Source organism: Stegodyphus dumicola, chromosome 7, assembly GCF_044657685.1.
Source record: "Stegodyphus dumicola isolate Sdum_Otavi_A_Nest chromosome 7, ASM4465768v1".
Classification (NCBI taxonomy): domain Eukaryota; kingdom Metazoa; phylum Arthropoda; class Arachnida; order Araneae; family Eresidae; genus Stegodyphus; species Stegodyphus dumicola.
Window position 1 is genome coordinate 116,410,829 of NC_140774.1, and position 13,372 is coordinate 116,424,200.

Here is a 13,372-nt window from a genome sequence, read left to right on the forward strand (position 1 = left end):
CGTTTTTGAGGAATGAAGTCGAATCTAGGGAAATTGCCGAAACTGTGATGAGCCCCCTAAAAAGTTACGAAACGAAACGATCCTTTTCCCAAAATTATCAAAGTGGTCAAACTTATCAGAAAAATTATTCAAAGCCTAAAAATATATCAACCGCTTCAGCGTTAAATACACAAATAAAAAATGCTTGTTTATTCTGTGACGGTCATCACGATTCCGTAAGTTGTAAAAAATTGGATGTAGAACAAAAAATAAATAAGCTTAGGGCTGAAGCTAGATGCTGGTGTTGTTTCCAGAAATATCACAGGTCTCGCGTATGCAGGGAAAAAATATGGTGTAAAAATTGTTTAAGCAATTTTCATCATGAGTCAAGTGTGTAGAAAAAATAAACCCGTTAATGTTAAGACGAGAGGTTGTGAGAAGCGAGTGGAAAGCGAAACTGTTTTGAATGACTCACAATCTAAATCTAATAAAAGCGCCGAGAATATTTCTGTGTCTCATAGTAATATATGTACCAAAAATAAGCCCTTTTTACAAACATGTACAGTTTTAGCCTGTTCGGATAAAAATTCAGTCTTAACTAATGTTATTTTAGACAATGGTAGTCATCAAAGTTTTATTTCATCTCGATTAGTTAAAGAATTAAAATTAAAGCCAATACGCTATGAAAGAATAGCTATTTTCGCTTTCGGAGACAAAATAGCACGTGAGAAGGAATACGGTATCGTTTCATTGACGTTGCGCAATAGGGATCAAAGTTCGAAATCGTACGAGTTAGAAGCTGTCATAACGGATTATATATCTAATTTGTCCTTGAAAATTCCTGATGTATCTATTCGCAATGCGTTGAAGGAAAGAGGTTTACCTTTGGCTGATTCATTTTCTGGCGACTGTCAGACGGAAATACTTATCGGATGTGATTCATTTTGGGATATTGTTTATGACGAGAGAGTAAAGTTAAATGAAAACATTACTGCGATAAATTCTTGTTTCGGTTGGTTACTAGCGGGAGTGGAAGGAAGTAATAAATTGACTAATAATTATGAAAATGTATGTTTAGTCATGGACTCTTCTTCCATTTTGTGCGATTTAAAAAAATTTTGGGAAATAGAAGAATTTCAGTCAGACAAACAAAACCTTTCTGAATGGGACAAGCAATTGATTGAAAGATTTGAAAATTCTCTGGAATTTAATGGGGAAAGGTACGTTTGTAGATTGATGTGGAAGGAAAACTTGGGACCTGCAGTTGGGTTGAATTCTAATTATGAGGTTGCGAAAAAGCGTTTTGATTCGTTAAAGCACAAACTAAATAAAAATCAAGAAATTTATGATCAGTATAAACAAATTATATCGGATCAGTTAGAATGTCAGATTGTGGGAAAATGTGTTAATGAAGATAAAAATTTAGGATATTATATGCCTCACAGAGCGGTAATTAGGGATGACAAGGAAACAACTCGAGTTAGAATTGTTTATGACTGTAGCAGTAAGGCTAATGAAAATAATAAATCTCTTAATGAGTCTCTAGAATCAGGAGTAAATCTTTATGCAAATTTATTGGACATAATTCTTAAATTTCGAGAATATCAAGTTGCATTTTGCGGAGATTTAGAGAAAGCTTTTCTTATGATAGAGATTGCGGAGGAAGATAGAAAATACCTTAAATTTTTGTGGTTTTCCGAAGAGGTAGGTCATTCAACCGAAACTCTCCATTTAAATCGTCTCCCATTCGGTTTAACTACTTCGCCATTTTCCTTGGCTTGCGTTTTGAAATTTCACATAAAGAAATTTAAGGAACATCATCCAAAATGTTATGATATGTTAAATTCTTGTCTTTATGTTGATGATCTCTGCTATGGAGCCAATACCGTTCAAGATGCTTATCATTTAACATCTACGGCAATAGAGATATTAAAAGCAGCGGGATTTCATTTGAGGAAATTAAAAACTAATTGTCCGGAATTGTATAAACTTTGGAATGAAAACGGATATGAGGAAAATACTGACTTCAGGCAAGGAACAGGTTTCTTGGGATTGAAGTGGAATCCGATTGAGGATAAAATTAAATTAGATTTAAGAGATGTTAGGGATTCCATTGATGCTAGAATCACCAAGCGTCACGTTTTGAGAGTTATTTCAAAGATATTTGATCTATGTGGACTGATCAGTCCCTTTGTAATCACTGTGAAAATTCTTCTGCAAGAGATGTGGGAACGTGGTCTACAGTGGGATGAAGATTTGCCAAGTGACCTACAAAATAAATGGAGAACCTGGTGTTCTGAACTTTGTGAACTTGAATCAGTATCTATTGAAAGAAGGTTTTTTGAAAGTGTAGAAATAAGTGAAGTTTCTCTTCATGTGTTTTGTGACGCCAGTCCCAAGGCATATGGGGCTGTTGCGTTCCTAAGGTACGTGAATTACAATGGCCAAATCAAAGTGAGCTTTATAATGTCAAAAAGTAAAGTTGCTCCTTTAAAAACTTTGACTCTTGCAAGATTAGAGTTAATGGCAGCTCTCCTCACTGCACGTTTAGGAAATTATTTACAAGGTCTATTTCCTAATTTCGCGAAACAAATTTTCTTTTGGAGCGACTCTCAAATCGTCCTTCATTGGTTGAAAGGATCTTCTAAACAATGGAAACCATTTGTTGCCAATAGAGTAGCTCAAGTGCAGTCGCTGACTCTACCAGAGTGTTGGAACCATTGCAGTGGCTCTGACAATCCCGCAGACCTTACTACTAGAGGAGAATCAGCCAGGAGATTTCTTACAAGTTCTCTGTGGTGGTCAGGCCCTGTTTGGTTGTCTAAACCACTTTACTCGTGGCCTCTTCAAGAATCGCTACAACATTTTAATGACATCTGTGATGAACGCGTTATAGTGAAAGAGCGACGGACCGCACTGGTTAATTCCATGGTAACCAGTTCAGCTAATGGAAACTTGCCTATGTCATCGTTACTGGACGTTAATGACTTCAGCGAATTAAGTAGATTACTGCGTGTTACTACTTGGATTAAAAGGTTTGTGCACAATTCTAAACCTAATTCTACAAAATTAAATGGAGCTATATGTGCTCCAGAACTCGAGCAAGCTTTGCGTTTTTGGATCAAAGCTACTCAATTCAAACATTATAGTACAGAAGTTACCCAACTTCTTTCTAAAGGAACTATCGATAAGAGTTCACGCATATTTAATTTGAATCCTGAACTTGATGATAATAACTTACTTTGTTTAAAGGGACGTCTACAGTTTTCAAGTAACGATATGCGAGCTAATCATCCTTGGCTTCTTCCATCTAATGATAAATTTGTTGAACTACTTATCTGTGATTCTCATACTAAAATGTGCCATTTAGGTGTTGATGCAACTTTAACACATTTACAAGAACAATTCTGGATTGTTAAAGGTCGTCAATTTGTGAAAAAAGTGTTAAATAACTGTTTGATTTGTAGACGATTCAAAGTGAAATCTGGAATGCAGGTGGTTGCCCCTTTACCGCATGATAGAATTCAAGAGCATCCACCATTTGATGTATGTGGTGTGGATTTTGCCGGACCATTTTTTGTTCGTGATTTTAATTCAAAGTGTTATTTACTTATATTCAGCTGTGCAGTGACAAGAGCTATCCACTTAGAAGTAGTTCTTAACATAAGTGCTGATTCTTTTTTGTTAGGATTCCGACGATTTGTTTCTCGTCGAGGATTATGTTCCACTATATATTCTGATAACGCCAAAGCTTTTAAAAAAGCAAATAGTAAATTGAAAAAATGGTGGAATCAGATAGATAATGATCAAGTTAAAAATTTGTTTGCTTCTAAAGGTATAGTTTGGAATTTTATAGTTGAAAGAAGTCCATGGTGGGGAGGTTTCTGGGAGAGACAGATACGGACGGTTAAAACCTGCTTAAAGAAAATTGTTGGACGATCCTCTCTTTCTTTGAAGGAATTGGAAACTGTTTTTTTCGGAAATTGAAGCTCTGGTTAATTCCAGGCCTATCACGTATCTGTACAACGAACCCTCAGAACCCTCTCCACTCATCCCATCTCATTTTCTTATTGGTAAAAGATTGGTGTCTTTACCTGTAATAAAACATAAAAATGAAAATTTTAATGTTAATAGGAATTTTTTGGTAAAGAAATATAAATATCAGCAAACACTTTTGAATCACTTCTGGAACAGGTGGAGAAAGGAATATTTACTTAATCTAAGATCAGCTTATATTTCTCCACAACCAGGTAATATAGTTTCATTTAAAGTGAATGATATTGTTTTGATTAATGATGAGCGTTATCCCAGAAATATGTGGATGATGGGAAAAATTTTAGAGCTATATCCAGGAAGAGATGGAAAAGTTCGTTCTCTTCTTATTCAGACTCCTAAAGGACAAATAAAACGCTCAGTACAACTTGTGTATAATTTGGAAATTAATCCTTAATTGTGTTAGTTTAATTGAGTTGCAACCTGTTAATGTTCTATCTGTGTATTAATGATAGTTTAATTGTGCTTATATTTTAATGCTTGATATTTGAACAATTTTCTTTGGAAGTTAAAAGTGTAATTGGTTTTTGTATGTTAAGTCACTGAATGATTTTGAAGCTTTGTATTTGATATAATATGCTATTTATATTTTTTTTCTTGTAATTTTAAATGGTTCCTGAATGTAAATTTAGTTAAAATTCAATGGTAAGTGAACTCAAGTGAGTTCAGGTGGGGAGTATTACGTATTTCCAGCGTCATTCTGACTAGAGGGCGCTGCGTTCGTCCTAATGGTCAGTGGCAGGCAGGATACTAAAGGTGTAAGACGTGGAAGGCAGAGATGCCTAATAATATATCTCTAATTGATTGAAATTTTCGTATATTTTCTTGTAAATAAATGTTGTTATTGTTAACAAAACCTCTTATTATCTCTTGGATGCACCTTTAGTCTCACAGAACCATTAGATGCAAAAAATGCTATGGAACGCGCAAGAACAGTATCTTCTTTTTTGAATTTCAATATTTATTCGATTGATTTCTCAAAGACTACTAGCCCAAATTATCAGGTTGATAATAAATTCAAAATTTTTTGCAACATGTAGCAAATGTCCTGCTTAGTACTTAGATTCCACACTAAGAGAAAGCTAATTAATTTCTTCTTTCAAGGAATTTACTATTTCTGGTAAATTCGTTAGAACAGCTTTCACAGCCATATATTTTGCTGATCATCTCGACTGGCTGCTTCCTTTTAAGTTGGTTTTTATACATCTTTTCATAATATCCCATCGAATAGTGGATCCGGCAAAAAAGCTAAATATCTCCTAGATAATTCCAAATAAGTTAACTGCTTTGGGGCAAGATGAGGCAGATTGCACACCGACAAGACTCGAAGAGTAAGCCAAGCATCGCACATATTCGGCCCGCTTATTCATTTCTGTAATCCTGGCTTGTACTCCTTTATAAGTACCGGCCATATTAGATCCATTATCGTTAGATTGACCACCAAATTATCCAATATTCAAACCATCAAGAGTCAGTTTTCCTACAATCCGTTGAGAAATGAATTTTCCTGTCTTTCCACCAACTTCTATGAAATCAATAAAGCCCTCCTTTATTTCCCTGACATCACCACATATTTTTTATGTATCAAATCACCTGGCTCATTTGTTCTGTCTGCGACACATCTTGAATGCATTAGAACATTATTGTATAATATTTGGCTTCTTTAATATCATTTAAAATGCTATTGTAAACTGTTTTTGCCATTATATCAATAATTTCATTTTTAATTATCATTGTTAATATGATATGATACTTGTCTCTTTTTTAGATGTTCTAACTGGTACTTAAGCGTTGGGCTATGTTTGTCTAGCAGATTCATTAAATTCAAAAAATTGCCTTGACTAGGCCAAGGACACTTTGTGACTTTGTGAACAGACTGCTAGGGGTTTCATCCCACGCACAAAAGAAAGACAGTTTGTTGAAAGATACAATACAGCATCCATAATTACCTGCAAGATCTCTCTCTATTTTTCTTTCTCTGTGTGAATTAGTCACTTAATGTTAATGCCTTGACACGATTTCATTTGTTGTAGTCAAATTTTCCACTTAATCATGCACTCTGTATTGATTTCAGATACTTTGTGCTCAATTAACCTTCCCAAAGCTTTTTTCCAGCTAATGAATCCTGTAGTACACAATGCTGATGTAGCAGCAGAGGCATTTTTTGGTAAATCTCACAGGGTGTACAAAAATTGCATTATTAGTTTTAGAATATATAAGCCATGATCTGTTATTTTTTTCATTATTTGTTAATGTTCTGTGCCACAATGAAGATGTCAAATGTCTTCCACCACGTTCAGGTCCTAAGGTCTACATTTTCAGGATGTTTTTCAGCTAATAATATAGTTCGACTGCTTAAGAAAGATTGTTGCCGATCGTTAATTTTTTTCTGTGATTGGCCAACTACCTGGATCCAGAAAATCAACAGTTTTTAAGTCTTCTTTCTGCAGCCCACACACACCTAAATGAGAAAATACTTTATATCCTAATTTCATGTCCTCTAGATGTTTGAGGTCGATGAAGAAGGTTGCTCTCTCAGTTACTGAAATATAGTCTGTTTGAGGATGATAGATGAAGATTCTTCATCTTGGTCATTCAAATTGCAAGAAATATCAATATCCTTCAGAATCTGGGCACCATTGGAAGTTGCGGCAGGGTCTGACGGTTCGTCTTTTCCGTGAAACCATTTTTTTCACTTTAGCTGCAAATTGTTTTCCCTGTTCGGTCCTATCTTCTGCTCTTTTTCTATACTCTGCCCCTGAGAGTTTTTTCTAGACACTCTCATAATTTCTTTTACCCTAAATAATATACAGTATAACATGCTTTAATAAGAAAAGCTAAAAATTGATGTAATTACACTCGATGGTCTTAGGGCCGCGTCGCGGAGGCACGCGCTGACTAAATGGTTGCGTCTCGCTAAATATGGTGAGGAATACTGGAAGCAGGCATATTAAAAGAAAATGAGAGAACAAAACCCCTCCAAACTAAAAAACTTTAAAAACTATAAAAAATAAAAATTCATTTTTAAAACCTAAGTTGCCGACTAGCTGCAAAAAATCAAAATACCTTACTTCATTTCTGTTGTATATTCTGGACGTGGATTAATTTGAATTATTTCATTGGCCCAGATTGGTCCAAGGTTAATTTGTATTTGGTATTAGGAAAGAGTTATAATTTACAACACTTCCCCATTATTTCGCAAGAGGCGTCGATATGGAAACAAGACACTCTATGCTATCGTTTTGTTTTTCATTCGAATATTCCTGCCTAGAGAGAGGATAACAGAGGGACTTTAACCATCACTTACAGGGACAAAGGACCAAGGAGTTTACTGAGTACCTTTGTAACAAAATTACATGTTGGGTTGGCAGAGGGACAGGGTCATCTGATGTTGTCATAGAAACGCCTGGAGTCCCTCTATTGTTCTCTCTCTGATCTTATCCTTAGAGTCGTATTCGGCTGTACTTAGCTTACTTTTAACTGTTTGTTCCATTAAAAGATTTCCGAGTAATTATAAATATTCTTAAAAGAGGTTTTAAACCTGGCTTTAAAACTATTAATGTTGTATCAAAATTACACAACATTCCAAATAAGATCCAGCGCCACGCTTGAATTTACCGCCCTCAGAAGTTACCGCAAGCCGGTCTGGGGGCAAGCCGAGCACAGACCCCGACTTGCCCCCCCCCAGATCCGGGATTGCCAATACAGAAAGGTTAATTATCTGCCCCCCTTTTAAAAAAAGGCAAAGTTAAAATTATCCATAAAAATTATCTGCAAAAATTTGAAACCAATGCATGAAAAAATAACAATTTATAATAAATTTAACTTATTTTTTATTACATCTCTCAACATTTTCTGTAACTTTAAACGGGGATAAAATTTTAAACCTAACTCAGTATACTATTGAAAATAAAACATGTAGAACTGGCATGTGAAAATAAAACTGCAAAGTTTTATCCATCAACACCTGTGGTGTATAATTGCAACATAAACATCTTATTACCCATAGAGGTAAAATGATGAAAACAGTGCTCATAAGCTTCTATGTGGCTTAAAAGCCTCCAAAACTCTCATTCAAATTTTGAAATTCCACTACAGGGTTTTGTAATCATATTTTTCACAATATTCCATCTAAAATTTTACCATATTTCTTTGCATTTAAGCCACACCATTTTTAAGACATAAAATTACAGTACAACTTAAATTCAAAGCGAATAGTTCACAACTTATTTTTGCCATTCTCACACTGCTATTTTAATTACTTATTTTTGCCAATTACCCATTCCTTAATAATTGTGTCTTAAATAATTAAGGTCTTAGAAATCAAAATTATTTTACAATAGGTATTTTGCTAGCTATTTATTAAAAAAATTACATTTTATTATTTTTCCAAAATTCTATTTAATGTACGAGGCGTATTCGGAAACTAAGTACCGTTTTGAAAAAAAAAATAGTAAAACAATTTTTTCGAATCCAATTTTATTTTTACATGAAAATACATGTCTTAAACTATTTTTCAACATAGTTTCCGCCAATGATCAAACACTTGTCATAGCGGGTGACCAGTTTTTGTATACCATCGTCAAAGAAACTTCCCGCCAGTTTCGATAACCACGACTCCACACTTTTCGGTGAATGAGTGTGTCTCCACTCCATCGATTGTTGTTTCGATTCTGGTGTGAAATGACACACCCCAGTTTCATCACCTGTCACAATTTAGTTTAAAAAGTTTTCTCCCTCATCACTGTACCGCGTGAGAAATGTCAGGGCACTACCAAGTCGCTTTGTTTTGTGAACATCAGTGAGCATTTTTGGAACCCATCGGAAACACAGTTTGCGATAATTCGAGCGGTCAGACACAATTTCGAACAAAACAGTACGTGAAATTTGTGGAAATGCCTCTGAAAGAGTTGTCATTGTGAAGCGTCTGTTCTCATGAATTGCTTCATCAACTTTCCTTACCAAATCATCGGTGACAACAGAAGGCCGACCACTCCGAGCCTCGGCGTGGACATTTGTTCGACCTGCATTAAACATTCTTACCCACTTTCTCACCATTTCATCACTTATCGCGTATTCACCGTAAACCTGTGTCACTTGACGATAAATTTCGGCCGGTTTAACATTCCTCGCGTTCAAAAATTTAATCACAGCACGAATCTCACAGTCAGCGGGAGAACTAATTGTCTTAAACATTTTGAATGTGCACAGCAAACTGAAAACACAACATAGAGCAACCAAAATGGCGACAATTGAAAGTCAGTGAACAAGAAAGACTAGTGCGCATGCGCGGGACGCCTACCACGGCGCGGCGACGGCGCTAGAATGAAACGGTACTTAGTTTCCGAATACGCTACGTAAATTCCAAAGCAGCTATTTTTTACTTATTGTACTGATTTTAAAATACTACTGTAGCTGAAATTTGAAGCAATATGTTAATTTTACGATTTTTATCAATTATTGGTAGTTTAATAATTTTTGTTTCTTCATCTTTTGGCCAATGAGAACAAGTTGGAAAATACTGTTTTTTCACCTTGGTTTCTTATTCCAGACAGTTTGAATAAGATGATTGCATATGTTTTTCCTCATACATAATCTAAATAAAGACATACTTTTGAGAGGCTTGCACACAGTCATCCCTCCATTATTAAATAACACTTGAGTACTTTATAGTAATCAAATAATCTAATCCAATCTGGTATCATTTCTATTTCTATTCTACCCAGCTCTGTACATATCTCCTGTTTTTATTTCAGGAATTTAATCCAATTTTATTACCTTAATAAAATTAAATTCATTGCTCCTTTATTTATGCAATCATTGCAGAGGATACTTTTAATAATTTTGCATAATTATTACTATATACGTAATATTAGTAACATCCTGCAAAATTCTGAAGAAATTTACAAATTTGGCATGATGGATGCTTGAAGAGTGGGTAACATGCAAAAAATCTCCCATGAAATTTGAAATTTATTTTGTCAAAAAAATTATCATCTAATCTTTGTTGATTCAAACAAAGCACCTAATTTTAATTTCTATAAAAAATGCGGGTAGCAAGACAAAGTTTGTTGATAAGTATCTCTTGAAAATTTATTTAATAAAAATTTCATTATGTTTACAGTAGTCACCACATAATGTGACTGTGATTAAATTTATCATTTGGATATTGTTACCGTGTTTCCATAGTTCTGCTCATTTGTATACGAAAAATATCGAAACTGCATTGCTTATTGTGATCAACAATTTGATTAATATGATCAAAACATTGTCAAGTAAATTTTTTAAACCGAAGTAAAGAAATTAAATAAACGATAAGTCACCAAAATAAGTTCCAAATAGACTATAAAAACTGCCAAGTGGCATAAAAATATTGCCATGGCATAAAGTCACCAACCAGCTTGGTTTCGATTTTAGTCAACCATTTAAAACTCGGGGGAAGGGGGGGAGAATCTTAGTTTGACATCGACTTTCAATAACTCTTAATTTTGAGGACAATCAGATATAAGTTCCTCTTTTTCAAAAACAAAAACATTTCTGCAGAATATATATTTCCTCAAAAAAAATTTCTTTGAAAACATCCCTGCTATGCTTTTCATCCTAGTTTCATTTTAATACTTACAATGATTATAAGTTCTCTTCCTAAAGGCATGCTCTCCAAGCACTAAGATTAGAAATAAAGAACCAGTCAAATAATTTCAAAAAACATTATGAACAGTTCATAAATGAATTTTTGCAATAAAGATATTGTGACCAGTTCATAAAAAAGCTTTTAGATTTTCCTAGTTAAAAGCTATGAAAGTACTTATTTATGTGTTTCTAGTTATATTTATATTAAATTAGTTAAATTCCATCATATTTTTGAAGGATATCTTTTCTCATCATTTAATGTTATCAAAATAGCTGAGGAGAAATGCGACTACATTAAGTGGTGTCTACTGTACAATACAGGTAGAAAGTATTCACTTATAAAAAGAAGACAAGTCTATTCTCATATTTCTTTGGAATTAGTTCAAAATTAGAAATTAAAAAATGAATTTAAAATTAGAAAACAAAATTTTACATACATGAGCAGCCTCTGTGTTGCTTAAAAATCTTGGTATAAAATCAAAACTTCTAAACTCTTCATTTACACACTCCATGTTAGACATTTTACTGGTCAAAAGTAGAACTTCTTCTTCTGACACCTATATTAGTTTAAAATTTAAATAATTTATTACACAAATATAATATAAACTAAAAAAAAAAGTTTACACAATGGAAACGAATGAAACAATTCTGAGAATAATATAAAATTTTACTATTTTTTAAACTGTTAAATCTTATATATTGAAAATAATTAAAATAAGTTAAAAGTTTACACAATGAAAACAAATGAAGCAACTTCAAGAAGTCTATAGAATTTTATCTTAAAGTGTTCCTTAGCTAAGTCTATTTTCATCTGATGAATAAATCTAAAATTTTGCTACTGATGAATGAAAATGGATCTAAGAACTAAATGAAAATAGATCTAAGAACTTTTGCACCAAGAAGAAGACCTATATATTCCCTTTTTATTTACATTCTGTATAATTCTAGGAATTTACTGTCAAGTAAAAACACTTTTGACCACAAATTTCCTTCAGTATTTCAATCAATTAGAAGTAAATCATTTCTAATGTTAAATTTCTTCGCTTAGTCTCTCTGTATACACATATTCATACATATATATTACAAAAGTAATAATGATAGTCAATAAAATTTACCCTTGGTAAACTATAAGCTGTTGTCCAGATCGAAAGCAGTTGAGAGAATGAAAAATAAAATATTTTATTAAATTTGTTATAGTTATTAATTTATTTATAGATTAAAAGAGGATTAATTTTTTTTAAATTATAGTAAATAAAGATAGACTTAAAAAGTCAAGAAAGCCACAATTTAAAACAATCTGCAAATAAAACAATAAGTAGCAAGTTAAAAGACTTTTTAAGTTAAAAAAAAATCCACAAGTGCCAACATAAAAGAAAATACACTACGTGCAAAAAGTAATGTTTTTCTACCAGCAAATTTCTTCTAAGCTTAAAATCTCTCACATAATTTTAGGACCAAGGATTTTATGTTTAATAATACAGTAAATAGACAAATTCACAATGAAATGAAGTCATATTTTAATTCTCTCTAATATTTCAAAATCAAGTATGCCACTTATATTTCCTTCCAGTGTTGCAAATAAATTAACATTTAAATTAATATTACATGGAATGTAATTAAACAGATGAAAACAATACTGTTAATCTGCTAAAAACTGTAGAAGCAAAGAAATATGAGTAAGTAAGAAAAGCATAATTAAATAGAAAAAACTATACTGATATTAATATGCATGTTACGCATTCATAAGACATTGAGAAATAGTATAGTATAAGGCACACATGAGGAAAGAAATTTTACTAGTGATGATGTTGAGATATCAAAGCTAGAAAATAATATTATGAGGGAAAATGTGATCAGTTAAATAATAAGTTTTGAACTGGAAGCTTTAGCAATCCATATTTACCTTCTACATGTTATGCTATAAATAAGCTCAAAACTCAGTTATCACAGTCATTGTAATAAAACCAAAAACACTACAATAATATTACAGCATTTGCTTATGACCTGCAAAGAACTTCAAAATAAAGAGCATTATATGTAATAAATACCATTTTGAAAGCTGAAACCTAAAAAATTCAAATTATGAAACCTAGGTAGATCCCAAGTGCAAAAAAAAGACAATACTGAACAAACATGCTATTATGCATATAGAATACAAATGCACCTTTACATAAACAATGTTGAAACAGATATGATTAATTTTATTCAAGAATGATAAAATAAATATTCTAAACAGTTAACTAAAATACAAGGGAAGTATTTATATATAAATAATAAGCTAATAAGAAGCAATTAGTTGAAAGATGAATTACAGTTAACTTACTGTAGATTGCATTATTAAACCATTGGATAGTCTGCTTCGAGACTGTGCATCCCGTACCTTCTTCCACATCAAAGACTGAAATTTATATATATATATATATATATATAGAAATTTCAACTTTTATATTTATTTAAGTCTTCAACTATTTAATATAATATAATATAATAAAGGTCATATAAAATACAAAGTAATTATTTATTCAAGACACAACTATTTAAATCAATGAAAGTTTACAAACATTATTAAAATATTTCCATTTATAAAATTACACTCATTACAGTTCCTTATTAGTATATGGTAAAAACCATCAGAATAGTATTTCTATAACCATAAAAATACTTTAATGCTTTAGCCACATTCTACAGCCATAAAAATATTTAATTTAAA

At 32.6% G+C, this 13,372-nt stretch overlaps 1 protein-coding gene across 3 annotated transcripts in view; it reads right to left on the reverse strand.

The window, feature by feature from the left end:
- LOC118204188 (cGMP-dependent 3',5'-cyclic phosphodiesterase-like) overlaps nucleotides 1-13,372 on the reverse strand; it is a 157,602-nt gene that overhangs the window by 38,113 nt on the left and 106,117 nt on the right. For 2 of the 3 annotated variants that reach the window (XM_085820734.1, XM_085820736.1), the window contains exons 16-17: nucleotides 12,986-13,060; nucleotides 11,100-11,219 (exon numbers count right to left, since the gene is read on the reverse strand). In XM_085820734.1, the coding sequence (XP_085676860.1) occupies nucleotides 11,100-11,219; nucleotides 12,986-13,060 (195 nt within the window). The remainder of the gene's footprint in view (nucleotides 1-11,099; nucleotides 11,220-12,985; nucleotides 13,061-13,372) is intronic. The other variant, XM_085820735.1, reaches the window with a different exon arrangement.